This window comes from Cucurbita maxima, unplaced genomic scaffold (genome assembly GCF_002738345.1).
Source record: "Cucurbita maxima cultivar Rimu unplaced genomic scaffold, Cmax_1.0 Cma_Scf00012, whole genome shotgun sequence".
Classification (NCBI taxonomy): Eukaryota; Viridiplantae; Streptophyta; class Magnoliopsida; order Cucurbitales; family Cucurbitaceae; genus Cucurbita; species Cucurbita maxima.
Genome location: NW_019272028.1, coordinates 2444003 through 2467054, shown reverse-complemented (window position 1 = coordinate 2467054; position 23052 = coordinate 2444003). Strand labels below are relative to the sequence as shown.

Genomic DNA, 23052 nt, shown 5'->3' with positions numbered 1-23052 from the left:
TTTTTTTTTTTTTTTTTTTTTTTTTTTTTTTTTTTTTTTTTTTAATTGTGAAATTGTGAATTGCAGTTTGGTGGCTGTGGAAATCTGGTAAAGATCCAATAGGAATTGGAATGTTATGAGTTACTTCTTCTTCTTTCATTGGGGTTTTCGCTTTTTAATGAGGCTAAAAGGGGGAGGAAAGCTTGGAGAATTTTGATATGATCGGTCGAGTTAGTGGAATGAACCTTTTTATGATATGGAATCTTAATTTGATTTGTTATTTCATCGATTTTGCAATTTTGTGCTTGCTTATGACTTTGAGCGTGATTGGTACTGTTTGTAGTTTTTGTGTCTTGGTCTAACAGACTTTGAACATCGTCTTCTGGATTGTATCTTATGAATTTGCGGTCGGAGGAAATTCCTAGGTTGATGGATGATCCTCTCGTTCTGCTACTGAAGTTTTTGTACTATAAATTTCTATTATGTTAATTAATGTTTATGGTTTTCTTCTTCCCCTACAGAATAAGGGATGTGGTTGTGAGCATCTTAAAACATCTTAATTTTAAAATTGGGGAAAGATGGTTTCAGAATCTTGGTTTCGCAGTCTGTGGAAGCCTCAGAGAAAGCGTGATTCCAGCACGCAGAAGGTTGTTATTGGAGTATTGGCATTTGAAATTGCTAGCTTGATGTCCAGGTTGGTTCATCTATGGCATTCTTTGAGCGATAAGCAAATTAGGAGGTTGAGGGAAGATATAACTAATTCATTGGGCATAAAGAAGCTTGTGTCGGACGATGATGAATATATTGTACGTTTAATATGCGCAGAGATAACGGAGAATTTAGCTCATGTGGCTAAATCTGTTGCCAGGCTTGGGAAGAAATGCAGTGATCCTAGTTTAAAAGTCTTTGAGCATGTTTTTGATGAGTTACTTCAAATTGGTGCTGATCCCTATTGTTGGATATACTCATGGAAGAAGATGGAAAAGAAAGTGAAAAAGATGGAGACCTTTATTTCAGTCAATGCAAACTTGTATCAGGAAATGGAGATGCTTGTAGAACTCGAGCAAACTTTCAGGAGGATGAAGGTTAACGATGGCACATGTTCAGTGAACCTAGCTGATTTTCGAAAGAAGGTCGAATGGAAGCAGCAGGAAGTGAAAAATCTGCGAGAGATGTCACTTTGGAGAAGGACCTATGATTACACAATTCTTCTTCTAGCTAGATCCATATTCACAATATTCAGTAGGATCAAACATGTGTTTGGAATCGAGCAGAGCGCAGGGATTGATGAAACAAATGATTCACGAGATATGAATTCCGACTATATAGCACGTAGTCAATCAGTTTCGTCACTAATGCAATCCATGGTCCATCCCTCTGAGAACGGACTTACTAAATTTGCATCAGGTCCTCTGAAGAGGTTTACAACTAAATCTGGGCCGATTTCGAAAACAGCTAAGCCGAATAATTTTTATTCAGGTCCTCTTGGCAGCTCTGTTACAAAATCAGGTCCTATTTTCGGCCCTGTTTCTGGAACAAATAGAAACTTCAACTCTTATTCGGGTCCTCTCACAAGTTCAACGGTAAGATCAGGTCCAGTTTCTGGAATAAACAATAAAACCAATCATAAGAATTGGTTTGCCGGTGGTTACTCTTCCCTATTTAATGGGAAAAAATCTCATCAGAAGCCAAATAGACTGACTCAAGTTGGACCTTTTAAAGGATGCATGATGTCTGGCCCTAGTTCTACGGTCACCAATTGTCACATTAGTTCAAATGGGCAGCATTCACAGCTTATCAATGGAGCCAAAGATACTGGAAAGATAGTTGATCCTTGCAACAAAGCCAACCCTTGCAGAGAGTTGCTCGGTACCAAGTGCCAATTGTTGGACGCCCCACCCGAGACTCTAGGTGGAGCTGCTTTGGCTCTGCACTATGCAAATGTCATCATTGTAATTGAGAAGCTTGCTGCATCTCCTCATTTGATTGGCCTGGATGCTAGAGATGACCTCTACAATATGCTGCCAGCTAAAGTTCGAGCTAGCCTTAGGGCAGCCCTAAAGCCATATGCCAAGATCTTGGCTTCATCTACCTATGACACCGGGCTTGCAGTTGAGTGGAACGACGCAATAGCTGGGATATTAGAATGGCTTGCTCCACTGGCTCATAACATGGTTAGATGGCAATCTGAACGTAGTTTCGAACAACAGAATTTTGTTTCCAGAACTAATATGCTTCTTGTACAAACCCTTTTCTTTGCCAATCAAGAAAAGACCGAAGTGATCATTACCGAACTTCTTGTCGGTCTGAATTACCTATGGAGGTTTGGTAGGGAACACAATGCGAAAGCTCTCAATGAGTGTGCCAGCAGTAGAATACATGACGAACATTTGGATATCGTTGGGTGACATTCTTTTCTATTCTATTGGTATTGGTAACTGAAACTGCAGCATAGTCGTCCAACGACAGGAGGCCTCCTCAGCTCTACAAGACTGACATCGACCAATTGGAAGCAGCACCAGAGAGAGAGCCAGAACCGTCGCTACTTGGTTACATTATCAGTACTACAATACCAGAAGTTGCTATCGACAATATAGGTTTGAGCTTTTTAACATTCTTTTACTTTTATATAGAGTTATTCAGCTTGTGCAATTGAGCTTTACTCCCATCCTCGTAAAAGTATGGTTTGCCACTATTAAGTCGTCACTCCTTGAAAGTTGTATATGTATCAGTAATACATTTTCCAGGTATGTAAGATATCTACTATACATAGGCTTGCCATTACATATAGAAAATCGCTCGAGACCGAGCACGATGCTTCCAAGTAGAATTCTTCACAAATTTTTATAATCCATTCCCTTTCTTATTCAATATATGGTTGTAAATTTTGTTATTTGATCTTAAATAGTTTCAGCTTGGTTGCCATTTATCAGGAACATTGATTCTTGCCGTGGCCATTCCTCATGGATTTCATTGCGTGTTTGACTGACATTGATTTCTAGGTATATTTCAATTTATTGGTGCTCTCTTTAATTCTCATCCTTATCCACATGTAGTCTTCTAGTGACTCGATTGTGAAAGATCCTGGTGGATTAACTTCGAGCCATCTTACACGTACATTGATTATTCTAATGAGACTGACTCAACTATATTTGTCTGTCAAGATAGCACGTAGGATATTAAACTTTAAGTTAGTGGTTACTATAGATTAGACCTATTCTCTCTTAGTTTTTTACTCATCATTTATTTGTTATTTTTTATTTGGGCGATAATAGTACCACCACATTGATCTTGGTGGTTTAACTTAGAGCCGTCTTGCACGTACATTGATTATTTTGATGAGATAGTTGTCTGACTCAACTATATTTGATTGTCAAGATAGCTCGTGGGGTATTAAACTTTAAGTTGGTGGTCACCATAGATTGAAACTATCGTAATTTATTTGTTCTTATTTCTTATTTGGGCAATAATACCACGGCGAACCACAAAGTGAATCCACGAAATTCTTGGGTATGTGGTCCTTTCTAGGAATTCAGGCATGGAAAATAGGGCATCACAAGTCTCAATCTTGAGTCTTGGCTACTTGCCTTCCACTTGTTGTGGTCTCAGTGGTGAAATGAATCAGCATCCTTCTTTAAGATGGAACACTGAAGGAAGATATGGTCTTGGAATTTCATCATTGCACCATCACAATTATCCACCAACTAGGGCAGACAACAGAATATTATGATTCCTTTCAAGTTCTTATATTGCTTCTGAGTTTTTCANCTTCAAAAGCTCTGTACATTATACTTTTCTTTTTTAACTAAAAAGTTTTACATTCTTTATTGAATTCCCCAACTGATTTGTATTTTCTTTTAGAAAAGAAGTTACAGAAAAGATTGATTGATTATTTAGTAGATGACTAGTTTTGTATTGATATTCTTTTCGTGTAGGTTTTTGCACTTTCAAGCCAAATATTTTACCAAGAAAAAAAAAAAAAAAAAAAAAAAAAAACAAAATTTCATGATGATGTTGCACTCTCAACAATGTACTCTGATTCAAATTCAAATGTCGTGATCCACAAAGAAGTGTTTATAGTAACATGAGTGCTTTAGGTCATGTCGAGAGTACTCTCAAACATTGACGTTTGAATCCACAAAGAAGTGTTTATAGTTACATGAGTGCTTTGAGCCATGTTGAGAGCATTCTTTCAAACGTTGTTCAAGTCTTTTGAAGATATCAGTTCGTTAAAAATGTAGTTATAAAGATTAGCTTCTATGTTGAATTTTTATTAGGTTTTCATAAAATTTGATAAATTGAAATTTATATTACTAATTATGTTAACTCTGTATTAAAAAAAAAAAATTATATATTTTTAAAATTGTCACCTAAAATGAAGTTTTCTATAATAACTATTTAATTTTTTAATTTTTGGCTTTAAGCATATAAATACTTCTTTTATTGTTTTTCTATCAAATTAAAAAAAATTATTATTTTTTTTGTTTTTGGCATTTGAAAAATAGATACTAATTTTATTTTTAATTTAAAAAAAAAAAAAGAAAAAAAAAGAGACCCAACGACTTGAGTGGGCTTTACAAATACAACTCGGCCCATTTTATTCCTAAATTTCGGCCCATGCCCAGGAACAAATTCTACCATGGAAATGGGTCAAAATCAGGCCCAGTCCAGTTCAGCCCATCACGTTTCGTCATTCACTGTCTATACCCTTCTGTACGGAGATTCTTGAAGTCGCGGCAATGGAAGAAGAGGCGGGAATTTAGGCAGAACGAGACGATGGCAGACGAGACCTTGGTTGAAGCGGCCCTTCGAGTCCTCAACACTTCCGATCCTTTCGAGAAGGCCGAACTCGGCGACAAGGTAGCTTCTCGATGGCTCAACGGCATGATTTCTCGCCCTTACGATCCCTCCTCCGATCTCTCCGTCCCCGACCGCCCCGCCAGGCTCTCTGATGTAACAATCCACTTTATTCCTCATCTCTTCGTGTATATATGTAATTGCATTGTATGTTGATTGTAATGGTGTAAGGTTTGAAGAATCTCTGCGTTGAAGTGGTTTCTGAAATGGTTCAGGTGAAGTTGGTGTCGCCGAGTCTCATGCCGAAGCTTGGGAAGGCGGGAAGCTTACAGAGCCGGCAGGCTATTGTGCATAGTCTTGTCCACACTGAAAGTTGGGCTATCGATTTGTCGTGGGTACATTGTCGCTTTATTTTCAATTACGATTTATCTTGAATCAGTGAATTGTAGGTTTTAATTAAATTCTATTGTTATTTTATGTTTCTCTGTTTGATTTTGGAGGCTTTAGTAAACCCTAAGCTCTTTTTGTTCATTTCTTATTCTCTCCCTCTGAATTGTTAGAGAATCCGTTCTTTCTTGAATGTTGTTATCGATTCTCTTTCGCCCATCTAAGAGTTGAAATGATACTTAATTCGGTATTTCTATGTGTGTTTTTAGTCTCGTTTGGCGTTCCCCTTGGTCAATTTTTTTATTCTATAGCTCCACTATTTGGCATTCCCCTTGGGCATGTTGGTTCCATTTTCACTCTTAAAAAAATTTAGGATGTAATTTTTTTTTTATCTATGTTCGTTAATTCACTCACTAATATTAAGAAAAAAGCAATATAAAAATATGTATAATATCATCATTAAAATTGAGGGTTTACATAAAATTAAGTGGATCAACGAAATATGAGTGAACACGTAGTAGTATACATTTTGTAATGATCTTTTGACCAAAAACTTATTAGAGGGTAAAAATTTCAATGATGCATAAGATTTAGGTTAAGATCACAACACTTTATATAAGTTTGTGGTGTAATTTGAGAAACTGAAAGGTAAAATTTGATATGGGCATAAATTGATTTTTGCCCCGGTAATTATTGTACTTGTGCATACTTTTGCTTGGCCCTTGTATTATGAGTTTTTGATTATTTTATGGCTTCCTGATATTCTCTTGTTCTTCAAGATTTACGCCTAATTGCCTTTAGGGAGTGACTGGTAATTGCAAGAAACAATATCCATTGAGTTCATCAACAATTGGGTGGAAAGCTTCTAACTTGAAGCTAAGAGCATATACTATAACTAGTTGGGTTATGCTTGGGTAGTCAAATTGTCTTCTTATCACTTGATTGATGCATATTTAATTTTTGCAAGAACTACTAGTTTTATATAATTTTTGCCGTATCTTTTAGTTCTTCATGGATTAGACGATTGCCTTGCAAACATCCATTTCTGGGACACTAACATTGACTTCTACTAGTTCTTCACCTATATGTTCATGGATCCATCAAGTTATTTTTTCTTGCAGTGTTGACTCGGCTAAATTTTAACGTTTTAATACTCTGTAGGACATAATAGCTCGTTTTGGGAAACAAGAAGAGATGCCAAGGGAATTCTTCACTGATTTTGTTAGGGTAGCCCAGGATGAAGGTAGACATTTTACTCTTCTTGCTGCACGACTTAAGGAACTGGGCTCTTTCTATGGAGCACTACCCGCTCACGACGGCCTTTGGGATTCTGCTATTGCTACTTCCAGGGATTTATTAGCACGCTTGGCTATTGAGCATTGCGTCCATGAGGTGCGTTCATGATTTATTTAGTTGATGATATGGAATTAACGAGAATGAGCTTCATCAAGTGTTTGCTAGTGATGAGGATATAGATTAAGTTCCATTTATCTTCAATTAACAAGCTTTCTACGTCAATCAATGTCTAAGATCTGGTGATAGAATTGAGGTTGAAATTTTATTTACATGCGTTGTGATGATCTTTTCATTGTAGTTTTCGTTTTATTTAATTTTTCCACTTTGTTTATAAAGTTGTCCTTTTTATCTATTTTCTAATTTGATGGTAGAGTTAGCAAAAGAGGTTAAGAACTGTCTACAACATGAAAATCTTTAACTAAATTACTAATATACATCTTTACGTGAAATTGAAGAACCAAAATCACTAAAGTAAAATATTTGCCAAGAACAAAATTTGATATTTGGGGGATTAAAATAACGTTCAAACCTAGAACTAACTTATTATATTTATTCATTTGTATAGATTTATTTTGATGATGACTGATTAAATATGAGCAAGTGTTCGTCCCTAATAGACATTTAAAATGTATTTGGAAGGAACACTAAAAACATCTGTTTGAAAAAAGTGTTACTAGGGAAATATATCATCTCTTGCAAGCCTATAATTTTGAAGCTCTTAGAACTGTACATTTATATATAGTACCGAAAATATTATGTGATATTTTGATAAAATCCGCTCTTGAATAAATTGTATGAACAGGCTCGAGGGCTGGATGTGCTTCCCACCACCATCTCTCGATTCCGAAATGGAGGTGATAATGAGACTGCAGATTTGTTGGAGAAAGTAGTGTACCCAGAAGAAGTAACCCATTGTGCTGCTGGACTTAAATGGTTCAAATATCTTTCCCAGAGATCTGGAAAACAGACGTTGGATGGGGATGGCTTGCTGCTGCTACATCAAGATGGGGCTGAGGATAATGCATCATTGGAAATGGAGAACGAAGAAATAATTCACAAATTTCATGCAATTGTGAGAAACTACTTCAGGGGGCCATTGAAGCCACCTTTCAACGAAGTGGCAAGAAAAGCTGCTGGTTTTGGGCCTCGATGGTATGAACCACTTGCTTTCAAACCAAATTCTACCTTGAATCCAGAATGTGAATGATTGTAATGGAACTCAAGTTCTTGTCCAAACTATTGTTTTCCAGAATCATTATCTCGTATTTATTTAGAGCAGATCCGAATTTTCTATTCGGTGTTTTAAATGCGTATTGAGATGTTAGAAGGTCAGGCCATCTCGACGAGGGGTTTTTATCTGTCTAGTTGAAAACATACTTGACCCTCTCAGACCTTTAGTTAAGAAAATGGTTTTTTTTCCCTTTACCGTTCGACATTGCCTTCGTCTAAAAAATTGTTAGAAGTTAAACATTGTTTATAAATGTCGTTTTTCTAACTTAATTCAGACAAAAGTAGTCTGATTCCTTGACAGATGACTGAAAGTTAAAAGTTAAGGATATCTCTTATAATTTAACTTCATTCTTATGGTTTTTAAAGCTAAACGGGGATATGTTCTCGACACTGGGTTAAAAACCATTGATGCCAATTGATAGCCAATTTCATTTATTTTCTCGAAATAGAAAGGAGTTTGGGGGCTGACAGATCGCACCACAAGAGCACCAAAAAATTATTCAAAATTTTCAGAAGAAAGAAGCCATTATTAGAAAAAAAATGACACTCAAAGACGAGTAGTCCATGATTCCTTGACAGAGGACTTTGGGTCATCATGGAAAAGGTTGCTTAATTAAATGGCACCTCGAAGTTTGGCTGTGTTGAAGACAGTTCAGTTCCAACCGTGTGAACCACCAAAACTTTTGAGGTTGAAAAGAGGGCAAAAGCTGCATCACTATATTCAATCCCAAAATCAATGGGAGATGATACTTTCTCACATTTTGTGAAATAAATTAGAAGGTTTCAGAAATCCCTCTGATCTCCATGAAAGCACGTTACAATAGCAGTCTTTGGATATTGCTGAAATTTGCTTGTAAAGCTGTGAGGAATTCACCTGCAAAACAAGCACGTTAGTTGTCGCCTTTGATGATATGGGTCGATTTTTGTTTGTAAACAATTGAGCAAATCCAAACCGAAGGGGCTTCTATGCCTCATTCGACCTAGCAATTGATCATGAAAAAAGATTGAACAGACCATAATAGAACTCGGGGATTTAAACCTCCCATCTTAGAAAATAGAGTATATGTCAATTATCATCAAAGAAACTTACCAATGACACCTATATTTCCACTTTTTTCAACAATAACTATAAAACTTAATATGGATGAAAATCATGCCAGTTTTACGAAAACCATGACTCGATAAGATCAAGACATTAGAGAAGGTCCATATCCATCAGACATGACGAGACCAAAAGAAGAAGGTAAGAAAAGCTTAAAAAGCCACAGCGGTTTTGGTACCTCCAACTTTTCCATCGAAGACACGATGATCAGCGGACAATGTCAGATTCATTTTATTGACTACCACAGGTCTCTCAATTCCTGGGATAAAGGTATAACCAAAATTACTAAGCTTTTATTTGAAGCACCTTCATGGCTCAAAAGATAAAAAAGGGAGAAGTTTTGTACCATCAACAATTACTGGCTCAACAACTTTGTTACCTCTGCCTACAGCAAGAATTCCAGCCTAAAAGACATGAAAACAAATTTATAAGGACATACAGAATTTAGCTATTTATCAAATTCCTAACATTCTTCTGCAAGAGACCTAACTTAATGCCGGAAATAAATGATACTTTACTACAGAGTTAAGCAATCCATCCCCAGGGAAAAATAGAATGGTTTTCCACATACAAAATGGGAAACACATACTGAAACAAACGAAAATTTGAAGCTGCTCTTACTAAATCAACATAGATGAAAGAATATAACTAGTAAATTTAGTTGATTCATTTAAATAATTTCTTTAGCGCTGCTTTCAGATGTCCTGACTTTGGTCTAATAGCGAGAACCAATATGTGGCCTAGTATGTATTCATTAAATAGTGATCTTAATAAGATAAAACTTCAGAAACATGAACCTACGAGAACATATTCAGGAAATGTGAAACAATGGATTTTCAAATTCAGAATGAATTCATTTGAGGAACCTGACAAAAGAAAGATATAAACATTCAAACCTACCGTTTGAAACTACAGGAACGGAGAAGGAAAGAGAATGAAAAGGAGCATCAGTTTCAATATATCAACCTATCTTTATAATCCTTCGGAAGTATACCATCTCTACACTTGTAAATTCCGTACTACATGCAGTGGTCAATAAGTGTACAGTGATCCTAAGTGCAGAGAGAGAGAGAGAATGAACGGAAAAGAACCTGTGGAGGATTAATTATAGCACAAAAATGATCCACTGGGAACATCCCTAGATTTGAAATGCTGCAGAAAGGACAAAAATGTAAGTTGATCATGGATGCTTCCAACAAAATCTTTGAGCAATAGATTAATAGGTAATTTATGGATACATCTGATAGTGAGAAGGGTTTTGTAGTAGTAGCTGTATTAGATGAGAGCTATACACTCACAACACATATTTTAGCACAATATGTTTATATTCCTTAGTTTTGGATATCAATATTATCTATCATGCTAATCGGTGTATGTACTACAGCTGATATGCACAATCACCTGAAAGTGCCTCCTTGGAATTCATCTGGTTTGAGCTTTCCTGTACGAGCCTTTTCAGCCAACTCCTTGACCTAAATCAGATGCATGATTACAAAGAAACAAAAAAAAAAGAAGTGGAACTAATGTTATATTTGTACGGAATACGCAATTTTCATAAATAAAATTACTAAAAATAACCTAGTTCTGTTGACATAGGTACAAGTGGAGTAGATTTGAGTCCAGACAGAGATTTAAACGAACTGTTCTTTTGTTGTGCTCTCACTATTTTATAATTTCAAATTAAAAACTCAAAATAATGATCATATTGAAGAACGTATCACAACAATATATAAGCATGCCTCCAAGGGGTCATATCTTAAATAGTAAAACTCAACCTCAACGAGGAAGAAATAGAAGAAGCAACCCTCTTCAAGTACTCAAATAAAGATAGTACCTCTGAAGAAATAGCCGATAAGGTCTTCTGATCGGCATTCCTCACAATTGGAGTCATTAAGCCCTGTTGCATTTAAATATTTAGTCATCAGCATGTCTAACGATCTTAAATGATTAATGTTGGAAAAAAGAATATGTATATACCTTCTCAGTAGCTACTGCAATCGATATGTCAACAGAGTCACAGAAGACAACTTCTCCTTTCGTGTTGTCCCAATAAGCTGTGATGCAATAAACATTTCAGTTTTGAACAGTTCTACAGTTTCGGGACAGAAACTAATTGCAAAAGCACTTACAATGGTGCCTGTTTCATTATTCATTTGTTTTAAGTGAAGTTTGTGTCACTTTGTTTTGAGTCGACAAGTTTGTCACTGCCTTTGTTTTGAGTCAAAAAGTATTGTCAACAACATTTTTTTGCGGGTCAAGTTTTCTAATCAATTTTTTGATCCAAACAAGCAAACGGCCTTTCCAAGTTCCCAACAATCAACAAAATTTTTTGAGATTGTACAATTAGAAATAAATTAAAACTATACTCTCATAGTCAACTCTACTGCCAGTTAAAATTTGCCACCCAGTAATACTTTCGCAAAAATGAGTTGTATGTACCATTAGCTCCAGGCACATTTCGTAGAGCAACTGCTACGGCTTTGATGACAATATCATTCACGGAAACTTTGACATCATGTTTCTCTGTGGAAATACAAATAATGCACAATGGATAACGTTGCTGAAGAAGTAAGCCAAAGAAACCAATTAAACCAAGCAATAGCTTATGTCTCTAACCTTTAAGATCTTTTCTAAGTGAAAGAAGAGGATCCAATATGACATCTGATAAAAAGAGATAAGTACGTTAGAAGTGGATGAATTGAATCTAAATTTGCAACTGTAGTGCCAAAGTCCAAGCACCTGTGGACAAATATAGATGCGGCGTATTTTGTTTTGATTCCAATAATCTTTTAGCGATAACCTGCAAAAACCATATTGTAACTACAATTTTATAGGATATTATAATAACTTTTAAGCCAAAAGTAGGAGAGGGAAATGAAGCAGTAAAAATGACATGCTTTTACTACTAGATCAACCAATTACTTCATGCATAGAACTTCAACTGTATAGTAAGGTTTTTATACATCTTGCAACCAGTGTATACTAATGTATACTAGAGCTGGTGTACCACATTATTTCAGTTCACACTCCAGTGTTAACCTATAGTGCACCCCTTGAGATACATTGAAAGCGAGCTTTTGCATCATTGTGCAAGCAAGTAAAGTTAGAAGGTAATACTTTAGTTTTTCTCAACTAGAAAACTAGAGATAATAAAGACGAGAACAAGTGGGAGAAAAGAATACATCCTCCGAAATTAAAACAATTTGGATTAAAAGGACATACTTCAATAGGCATAGGCCACTAAAGGGAAAGAGTAACTACAAAATATATTTAGGCGACCAATTCCATAAAGAAGCTAGAAAATATACAAGATCCAGAAACCATATGCATTCCTCTTAATCTCATTGAACTGATTCAAAATCGCAAACACTCATTTCAAGAAATGGTTTCGTCATTTTTTCTTTTTTTGAAAAACCAAATTTTTTATTGGTCTCAGTATTGAATGCCAAAGCCAATGGAAAATCAGTCCTTATGCTAAAAAAGAATTGTGCTTTACAAAGAAGATACGGAAGTTCGTACCTTGCGAATTTGACTATTAGGTAAATCTTCAAAAGCATCAGATTGCTTTACTGAAGATTTTGATTCTGATGAAGCCGTGGAAGAAGCCTGTGAACGGACCTCAGGAGATCTTTTCTCTATGGACAAAGAAACTTCTGATGAGCCTTTCCCTGATTTAATGGCAGCCAGAACATCCCCTTTCAACAATGTGCCATGAGAACCCGATGCCTTCAATGATGATGCATCCAGACCATGTTCCGCAATTAACAACTTTGCAGCAGGACTTATTCTTGCAACACTTCCTCCTTTTGATGTTCCAACTTCATTTTTAACAGTACTTTGGGCAGGCTTGTCCTCTTTGATCCCCGAACTACTACTAACAGCACTTTTTACAGATTCAACATCTGCGGGGTCTTCAACCTTGCCAAACAGATAACTTAACATTACATTTTGGTTCAGAAAGAAGAGATTGTTAACAATACTAAGAACTTGTGCAGAATTTTTCATACAACAAATATGTTGAAACATAGTAAGGAACACTACATCAGTCGGCAGTATAATTTGATTGAATTGGATAAAATTCCATCCTCAATAAACAGAAAAATAAAGTTATACAGAGCAGGTATTTTAACACTTACTGTAATTGCAATCGGTTTTCCAACAGGCACATCCTTTGAGCCTTCAGGTTCTAGTATCTTAGCCAGATACCTACAGGTAAAGTTCCATGAAAATAACTGAAATGTTTTATGATAGAAGGTAAAACTTCTCTTATTCTTAATTTGTAAACTATGTAATAGTTCTAAACTAAACTAACAGATAAGATATAGTTGCAATAAAATACAAAAGAGTCGCTTAAAATCCAAGAAAATAAAACAAGAAGACAAATCTATATTTCAGGAGTAATTTCCAACTTGCTACTTCAACATGGTGTGGACCATTTGACCATTTAACCTGAAAGATATGTTCATTCCAATTATTTCTGGTCATTTGTTCGTTTGTGGATTAATGGTTTTCTTTCCAACATGATCTTTGCTTATAGTTAGAGATTCTGGTTAGAAAGGAAATAAGAAATTTCAACTTATCTGCATGTAATTCTAGATTTGATACGTTTTAGCTGCTTTTCTGAGTTCTCATGGCAAGACTATTCATAAATATTCCTAGTTCCTATCAAGACTAGCTAGAAAGCATTTTCCTAATCTTTGAAAATGTTCTATCTGCCCTGTTGTCATATTAAAATAAGCCATCCATTGAAAAAAGATCCTTGTTTGGAAGCAGCTGGTAATCTAACAGCAGTATAACCCAATAATGACTTAAAGTTTAAAATCTTGTGTAACTCTGAAGCAACATTTTATTGGTGTTTTGTTATTTTATTTATTTATTTATTTATTATTATTATTATTATTTTGGTGTTCTGTTTTGTTATATTTACAAATTCCATGGACGCTTATGAAGCATTCATTAGGTTAAAAAATGAGCACTACTTTCTAATAATGCATTTAGTTTCACTCATTAGGCTTTAACTTTATTGCCACTGGGTTGAATTAAGAGGCTTCAGCCATCATACTCAGACTCCTTTTCTTAATCAACATCACTTAAAATATATGAAAAGAGAAGAGAGAGAATAGTACTAAACCACAGTTAAATGATAACGGAACTACAATAGTTGAAATGAACAGAACACAGTACTACTAATGTATGTGGGTTAGCTCAATAGGCTTGAATTCATCATCACTGGGTGACGGGTTGAATTAAGTGTATTCGACCAACATACCCAATTAACTTTTCTTAATCAGTACCATCGCTTAAAGAATTAAAAAAAAATACTAATAAAATGTAGGATTCCAGCATAGAGAAATGAGGGGGGAAAACAACATAACTAAATGGTATGTAGTAAGTCCCAATGGAACAAAGAAAAAGAATGATGATCACTTGCCGAAGTTACAAAAAATAGAGAGGGTGCACAAATTAAAGGATAGAAATTAAGTGGATTTGTAGAAGTTCGGTAGAAAAGACAATCGTTTGCAATGGGGGGGACATGCTACAACCTTTCATGTCAAAAGGGGACTAAATTCGCCATTGCATGCATGAACAACCTTATACTATTACCATTTAATTTGTTCAGAATATTAAAACTATTTAGCCTTGGTTAACTTGATCGTCTATAATATTTCTTCACGGCATCTGACAAGTAAACAATGGACTATTGATCTTTTTTATTTTAATTCAGTATTTCTAAGAATTGTGTCACTTCGATTTGAGACTTCCAAGTTTACACTTTTGCTTATTTGAAACATAAAGTGTTTGGTTATACTTCAATGATGTTGAAAACTACAAACTATACCAGAAATTTCTATGTTCAGTCATTTGCAGGAGCTTAAAAGTGGAAGTAGGTAAACCCATCATATAAAATGACATTACCCTTCTTCAAGACATTCAAATTCAAGGGTAGCCTTGTCTGTCTCTATCTCGCATATCACATCACCCACCTCAATCTGTTATAAAATTAAGGCAATAAAGAAGGGTCAAATGTCACACGAGGAAATGGGAAAAAATGAATAACAAATAGAAATTTCATCAACCTTTCTATTTGAAAGAAAAATTCTTGAGAATCACATTACAAACCTTGTCTCCCTCTTTCTTTCTCCAAATAGCAATATTACCTTGGTTCTGAAAATAACAAGGGACCATCACTGTCAAATTTCAACAGACAGGAAGAAAACCTTGGCAGAAATGGGAAATCAATTTATTACCATAGTTGGAGATAAAGCTGGCATTTCAAGTACAATATGAGGGGGAAGTTTTGACGGGTTTATCTCTGCAGAACTTGCTTGTGCCCTGTCCTCATTTTTTTCCTGTTGATCCCCTATTGCGTTATCTTTGACATCAGGTTCACGTGCACCTGATACACCATTGGCAAGGACCTTATGGATATCATCTGGGTCCTCAACCTTGATTATAATGCAATTGGTTAGCATTAGCCCTAACACTGCATAATTGATTAATGCTGATAATAAAATAATTAAAAATTAAATACTTGTGGTTGTCCTAAAACAGTAGTTCAAATACAAACAAAACAGCCAATCAAACAAATTACAATCATTCGAAGTACCCAAAGATACTCATAAACGACGTGTGTTGAAAAGGAATGCGAAAGAGCACGCCTTGTGATGATTATTTGAGGTATTTGTAAGAGAAAACCAATAGGATATTTAAGACATGCATGATGATATAACGGATATTGGCCCAACTTGTGTTTTTCATCTTCTCATGCCTTGATTATCAAGCTATTAAAAAACATCTCTTCATTTTTTTAAAAAAATTTCAAGCTGGATATCTGGTAGCGAAGTTTAAATATTGCTTTACTTTATGAAGTGCAAAACCAGAAGATGGTTTCCAACACTTTTGAATCCTCATGTATGTAATGCTAATAACTAGTTGGCACAGAAAAGTAAAATAATGTTTATAAAAAATAAAAAAAAAACAAAGAAACTAAAAGAAGTTTTTCATTCCTTCCATTAGGTATAGGAATAAGAAAAAAGGGCATATAAGGGGAATGATAAAGATGGGATTCTGATTTTTGTTCTTCGTTTTTCTCGCTTTGTCCTCCAGATTTTTTTTTTTTTTTTTAACTTCACCTTTGCTAATATTAACATCAAAGAATAAAAAATGGAAAAGAAAATCAACTTCAAATAAAAATGGTAACCAGGTATGAGAAGGAAACATTCAAATCACTTCTAGGATCACGCTCTGTCTACATATGTACTGTCCTCAAAGGTGTCTACTTTTTCGAGCAAAATTCCCCACGTCATTACTCTATTTGATTATCTACCTTTACAACTGGGCTAAGAGTTCAAAATAGTCCAATTGATCAACATGAAGAAGCCAAAGCAATAAAACACAAATCCCTCACAGTAATAGATAAACATGTGGTCCATGTTGTTTACTCATTTTCTTGAAAGGGCATCTATTTGGGGATGAGGCTAATAAAAGAACATTAATGGAGCTCTAAGCCAATACAAACAATAAAATGATCTGCATAATTTTGGTCTTCCAAATTTTCATAAGGGAACTGTTTTCCAGACAGTTGTAGGATGATTAGGATGAGAAAACTTCAACTATATTTCTCGTGTAAACTCTTTGATCAAATCTATTATAGTAAAGAGCCCCTCTTAAGATGCAAAGGAAAGAAAAGAATATGGTAGCTTTGATAAAAGTATTGACATATTTTGAAGGCACACAGAAACAATTACCGTAATTGCAATGGGCTGTCCAACTGGGACATCTTTTGAACCTTCAGGAACCAATATTTTAGCCAAGAACCTGCATAATTCCCATGACCAAAAGGTATTATGTCTCGAGCATTAAGTCAAGTACAGCATTGTGAGATCAAGTAAAAGAAAATCAAAGCAATTGCTGTACTTTCAAAATAAAAACTACAAGGAATAACCATCAGAAAATAATTGTGATGCAAATCCAATTGTCTCAAGGTCAAGTGCCAAAAAGGATTATTTTCTGTATACAATGATGGTGAATTTTGAGCTACAACAATTATGATGAAAGGTATTCAAGGAATACTTTCTTGACATGAATACAGGCCTCCGCCCCTTGTGGCTCAAGGTTGTAATTCCCACCCCGTATTTCTTGTAAAACAAAAAGAATGATACAATAATGAAGATTACCCCTCCTCGAGACTTTCAAACTCAAGAGTAGCTTTGTCAGTTTCAATTTCACACAGGACATCGCCAACAGCTATCTGTCATAGTAAGAAGATAAGAATAACAAATGATGTCAACAGGGGCATTCACAGTTGAAAGATGGATTTTCACTTTCGTCAGTGATCTCTAGATCACACAGAGATAAATCAACAGTACAGGTTACCTTATCCCCTTCGTTTTTCCTCCATTTGGCAATATTACCTTGATTCTGTGGAAAAACAGAAATAGTTTGGTAATGAAGGAGAATAACTGGGGGAAAATTCAACAAACAAAAAGTCGGCTGTAACTACTCATAAGTTCCTTCTGAAATATCTTACCATTGTAGGTGATAGTGCGGGCATTCCAAGGACAGCATGTGAAGAATCTGAAGTAATAGTCAACTTAGAGTCAGAAGATAATCCACTGACACAAACGGCAGAGTCCAATAATTATCGTTAAAATAACATAAAACCAAAAGTTGAGAGACAATTGTTTAGTGCTTTTAGGCTTGAGCAAGAGTAAAAATACTCAAGAGCTGAAGGGACCAAGTACCTTGACTTACTTGTATGATACTGTATTCCTCCATCTTTCAATATTATTTTAGCAATTTGGATTCTATCATTGTATAATCATGCATTGCAGCATGCATACACTGCTTACCATTTTAGCTTTTAAGACTTTTACAAACAATTTTAATAATGACCCAGACCCAAGTTCTTGACGTGGTGCTGCGAAGGATTGTTGAAGCAATAAGATTATTATTACAATTTTCTCATCATTTTCCATCATCCTAGCAATCCCTTGACAAAAATACTAACGGGTTCTGTAAAATGTTAAACTACAAAAAATTACGAAAGCAAAAGGGAGAATAGACCATTACTCGAAATAACACCACCTCTTATAACATAGACCTTAAATATTTCACCACTGGAAAATGGGATGAGTAACAAAACAAATAGGAAATACCTGTAGATGAGAAAAACCTGATACCAACTGACTGCTGAAGATGAAAACATGGTTACAGATTAGAGAATGCTTCAACTGAACAAGTAAAAAATTAAGCACCTTGAAAGCTAACCTCTAGATGCAATGCTCGACCATAAGCTCCAGTGAAACAAGAAAAAGGCACAGGCCTATCACGTTTATTTTCAGTTGGTGAGTCAAAATATTGAGAAAAAGGTGAAGTTTAAAAAGATTATGCCAGCTACATTGCGTGGTATAATTATATGGGTTAGTTTCTGCATAAAACAACTATAACCAGTAGGATATGCAAACCTAAAGAGGAAGCCATCACCAGCAACAGAAAACCTTCGTATATTCCAAGTGCTACACCTGCCAGTCCATGCTTACACAATTTCAAAGCTCCATCCATACGGAAAGATCAATTTTCATGGCAGTAACAACGTCCAATTTCAAAAAAAGATTGAAAATTTGTGAGGAAAAGATAAAAGAAGTTTCATTTTGATGAGATCTAATACTTAACAGGCCCAAAATTCTGTTGGATTAAACGATCATATCCTCAACATATAGTAATGATAGTCTCCAATTCTGAAGGCAATCGGTATGACAAAAGGTAGTAACATTTGTTGGTTTTCAAAAATAATGCTTCAACAAATAAAGATTTAAGCCAGGGCATGAAAAGGAAAACCAAGTCAAGGACTAGAAAATGTCGTTCCAAAACATTTTACTTGCTTCAGCATCCTAAATGCTAATCAGTTAATGGAAGATGGGGCAAAATTCAGATTATAAGTTTTATCCAATTGAATATGCACGTGGATGTTAGAAAGCTGTTTGTTTGACTTTCTAGTTTTATCTTTTCAGTTCTTCATAAATTTGCAACATTTGACAATGTTCTAATTCTTAGATTTGAACCTTTTTTTAGAACGATTCAATTTATCAATAGAACACTACCAAGGTTTCCAAACTATTACTGGACAATCGCATAATTTTATGTTCCAATAATCTTCCTTCAGAGTGTTCATAGATCAATTTTTTTTTTTTTATGAAGAAAAAAAATTATTTTCAATTTCTAACAATATTTTGATTTAATTAATATACTTGTACTGGTTGTATAGGTTGTTGTTCGTTACAACAGTTTACCTACATAGGTTAGTTAAGCTCTTAACCAACCAACCAGTTACATGAGTGGATAAATACCCTCCCTTCCATGCTTCAACGTTAGATTATCAGCACTAAAATTACTTTCAAGTGTTTACACCAATTTTGACATCAGAGTCTTCATGAAAGAGGACCTAATGGTGGGAAGATCGTCACGACCTCCAAAATCGACACAGTTCATTCCAGTTTGGATTCCATAACTACACCAACAATTTGTTCTCCAAAAATTTAAATCAACGCTTGTTGTAGGTTGAAGAGTCTATCGGGGAGATTAAAACAAACACAGAAGAAACGAAACACGTGATGGGAATAATAGCCCAACAATTAGAAAGAATTGAAGTGAGTTTAGATCAACCATATGGTCAGGAAAGAATTGGGAGAAATGATATTAATCTTCATCTCAAAGGACATGGATAACACACAACCAGCTAGAATGCTCCAAGAACATTGAAATGCACGAGTACCCTATCAAGATTTGGATTGTTCAAGCAAGGAAGAGGCATTTCTTCAACAACAGCCAGTCTTTGAACTAGTACATGAATGACAAGGAGTGTTCTACATCATCACAGTTTTGAAACACAATATTGCAAGATAAATACTGACATACCCAGCTTTGATGATAAGCTGGACGTCATAGTTTTTCTCGGTTGGATCAAGTATACGGAGAGCTTCTTCAATTACACTGACACAGCGGAGGAGAAAAGGTGAAGTTGGTGGTTTTAAGACTAAAAAGTGGCGCATCTGCATGGAGGAAAAAAAATCCAAGGGAATCAAAGAAGGTGTGGGAAGAAACCAATCAAGACTTGCCCAAAAATGCAAAAGCTAATGAAAGAAAGATTTTTACCTATCAACTACGAGCAAATTCCACATAAAAAAAATACTGCCGTCGCAAACAATGGACCCAAACAGTGGCAGAATACACAGAGGAATTTGATCGAGTGTACATAACAGTCTTGCTGAAGACGACAACCATCAAATCGCAAGATATGTGATCGGTCTACAGCAGAAATCCAAGAAAGGGTGAAGATCCAACCTTTGGGGTATCCCACAGAGGCAAGTTGAGGAGCAAATTGATAGGCGCCAAAAACGACAGCTGAATAGGAGACTGCCGTACGAAAAACAGAACATGCCCATCTTTATTTTGAATGTCCAATGAAGGCCTAGACTTCTAAGTTCAATCCCAGTCTATTTTTTCCTGGATAACAGGAGTACGGGCAGGTACCAATAATGAAGACGACACTTACATGTCCTTCCACAATTCCCAGCTAGGAAGCTAATTAATAGAAAGTATGTGCATTATACACTGCTGTGGAAGGCAAATACTTGCTTAACTACCGCTAAATCGTCAAGATCCTTGTGTTCAAATCGGCAGCTCATAGGCCTCACAAGTAAATGAATGAAAAAAAAAAAAACGTTTTACATACGTTAGAAAGAACGAGTGTGTCAGTTAATGAAGCTAAACAAGCAAATTCTTTGAATCGCTTCCTCACGGTTCCTCCACCAATAAACCAAACTGACATTTGACGTCGTTAAACACTCAATCATACAAAATTCCGCGCCAAATGAATCAAAGTGTCAAATCCCGCACATCAACAACATACCAAGTCCACACAGAAACAAAAGAAACAACAGGTCACGTACAAATTAAAAACAACTTCAACCAAGAAGATCGACGACCATACAGCAAAAGCTAAAATCAAGCGGTTAATCAGTTGAAAAGTGACTGATAAAAGTACCTAGAGGAGATAGGTGAAGACGAATGGAAAGCTCCTAGACGAGCTCGGAGAAGAGAACGAGCGCGGCCAATAACCGGATCGCGCAGCCTATAAAGCGACATAGTGATCCTCCTTCAGAGAGCAGATTCAGATGCAGAAATCGCGTATTTGACTTGCAATTATAAAGAAAACTACGAGACGGCAATGGCATAGGTCGGAGCAGAATCACCGGACGACGGATTAAGAATATCACTCCCGATTGAGTTTTGATTCTGTATATAAAATACAAAATCAGGGTACAGACATAATTGGAGAATTTAGCTGAAAATTTCTCGTCTAAACGAAAGTGTTTTCAACTCCAAATGAATTACGGAATATGTTCAGAAAATAAATAAAAAAAAAAAAAGAAATAAATCTCATTTCATCTCAACTAACATCTATTTATTTATTTATTTATTATTTTTTTTTTTTTCTGTTTCCTAGGGAATCTTCCAATTATTTTAATCTCAGTTAAATAAATCAACTTTTACCGCACATTTTTACTATTCTACCTTAACCTAAATTATCAGATAAATATTGCAACCATCACTTAATGAAGAGATTAGGTTATTGCCAATGATATCATAGCCACACTCGAGATAGTGTGCTAGTGAGGACACTGACACTCAAAGATGGCGGATTGTGAGGACTTATTGAAAAGGGGATTGAAGCATTTCTTACAAGGGTGTGAAAAACTCTCCCTAACTGTCGTATTTCAAAATCGTGAACCTGATGGCGATGCATAACAGACTAAAATTGATAATATCTTCTTGCGGTGGACTTGGGCGGTTACAAATATACAAAGATAAAAAAATATTAAATTATTAATTTGTGCATTAGTTAGTAAATTTTATATTTTTAAATTAAAGCGTTTTTAGATGTTTTATATAATTAATAGTGGAATTATAGCATTTAATATCTAGTTCAATTTGATAAATTTGGAAATTAATAGCAAAAAATATTTATACTCTAAATTCTGAGAGTTTTATTAGTTCATTTGAACTAAATTAGATCCCAACTTTTTAAAATAAAAAAAGTAAATTAATTGGAAGGTTGATTATAAATAGGCCTTTGGGCCGACTCAAAATTGGCCCACAACTATATGGGCTGGCCAAGTTTAGTCCATGGGCCCCCATGTAGTGTAGCATTCCAAACTTCATATATCGGCCCACGATTCTTTATAAAACAATATTTTGAAAATTGTGGACGCTTAACTAAAAAAAGATAAATATCTAAAATTTTGTAATATTGATAATCTCGTAATCTCGACCATTTTTTAATTAAAATTAGTATTTTGAAAAATTTTTAAATATCTAAAACAATATTTTGAAAATGGTGACGCTTAGCATTTGATAATTTGATTTTATATTCATTTTAAAGGTGTAATAATTTTGGATAGTACTTCAGAGAAAATAGACATGTTTAGGAAGATTTAGACTATCTAGACTTAGGACAGAAAAAATCTATAAAGTTTCATTGTTTCCCATGATTGACTTGGGTCTTTTCTACCCAACTTGGGTGAAGGGCGAAGAAGGCCCGAGTCATCAGTGAGATCTTGGACCTTCTTTTGTACACAATTTAGGTGGAGGGCGAAGAAGGCCCGAGCCATCAGTGAGATACACCTAAGATGTGTTTCCTCTTTAATTTTACAATCACTTCAAAATAATTATTTTTATTTAGGTTTCCGTTAAAATGAGACGAGAAAAAAAAAAAATGTCACATGGCAATGAGTTGTGAAAGTGACAAACAATACACGTGAAAGTATAAATATAGTATATCTAGGACCATATTTCTAAATTGACAAACAATACACGTGAAATTTATAAATATAGTATATTTAGGACCATATTTCTAAATTTTTTTACTAGATGCAAAACTACCTAGTCTCCCAATTAAAATAAAGACCGAAAGAAATTGAGAGGCTACACAATATTAAGATGATTTTTTTTATTATTATTATTTAGTTCAATAATATAGAAGATTTGAATCTCAAAATTTTTGGACTAGAATTCATAGAAGAATATATATATCTAAGTAAGTTTATTAGCACAAAAACCTGAATTATAAAAGAAAAAAAAATTGAATGCTAAAAAAAAAAGTGTAAAACGTTCATTTAGTCTATAAAATTTATTGTTACATTTTGTAATAATAATAATAATTAAAAAAAAAACTGTAACTTATTTTTTAAAAATGATTT

The 23052-nt window shown here is 35.0% G+C and overlaps 3 protein-coding genes across 5 annotated transcripts in view; 2 read left to right on the top strand and 1 right to left on the bottom strand.

Moving 5' to 3' along the window:
* LOC111487207 overlaps nucleotides 1-2877 on the top strand; it is a 3779-nt gene extending 902 nt beyond the window's left edge. For both annotated transcript variants that reach the window (XM_023134517.1, XM_023134518.1), the window contains exon 2: nucleotides 501-2877. In XM_023134517.1, coding sequence (XP_022990285.1) covers nucleotides 558-2387 — 1830 coding nt within the window. In that variant the 5' untranslated portion in view covers nucleotides 501-557 and the 3' untranslated portion in view covers nucleotides 2388-2877. The remainder of the gene's footprint in view (nucleotides 1-500) is intronic.
* Nucleotides 2878-4662: 1785 nt separating this feature from the next.
* Nucleotides 4663-7711, top strand: LOC111487281 (uncharacterized protein HI_0077). The gene is made up of 4 exons (XM_023134647.1): nucleotides 4663-4932; nucleotides 5052-5171; nucleotides 6325-6555; nucleotides 7262-7711. The coding sequence occupies exons 1-4, from the start codon at nucleotides 4756-4758 to the stop codon at nucleotides 7664-7666; spliced, it is 933 nt and encodes a 310-aa protein (XP_022990415.1). The 5' UTR covers nucleotides 4663-4755; the 3' UTR covers nucleotides 7667-7711.
* Nucleotides 7712-8097: 386 nt separating this feature from the next.
* On the bottom strand, nucleotides 8098-21223 carry LOC111487198 (dihydrolipoyllysine-residue acetyltransferase component 1 of pyruvate dehydrogenase complex, mitochondrial). Of its 2 annotated transcripts, none has more exons than XM_023134501.1 (23): nucleotides 20838-21223; nucleotides 18259-18315; nucleotides 18062-18116; nucleotides 17950-17983; nucleotides 17322-17368; nucleotides 17168-17212; nucleotides 16969-17042; nucleotides 16540-16609; nucleotides 15040-15237; nucleotides 14912-14956; nucleotides 14708-14781; nucleotides 12928-12997; nucleotides 12311-12709; nucleotides 11531-11591; nucleotides 11408-11452; nucleotides 11231-11314; nucleotides 10769-10845; nucleotides 10626-10688; nucleotides 10193-10263; nucleotides 9883-9943; nucleotides 9138-9195; nucleotides 8970-9050; nucleotides 8098-8563 (listed from the first exon to the last, which is right to left on the bottom strand). In XM_023134501.1, exons 1-23 carry the CDS (start codon nucleotides 20936-20938, stop codon nucleotides 8505-8507), a joined length of 1929 nt encoding a protein of 642 aa, XP_022990269.1. In that variant the 5' UTR covers nucleotides 20939-21223; the 3' UTR covers nucleotides 8098-8504. The 2 variants fall into 2 exon arrangements, with proteins under 2 accessions (XP_022990269.1, XP_022990270.1); XM_023134502.1 differs by having other exon boundaries at nucleotides 17950-17980.
* Between the last annotated feature and the right edge of the window lie 1829 nt (nucleotides 21224-23052).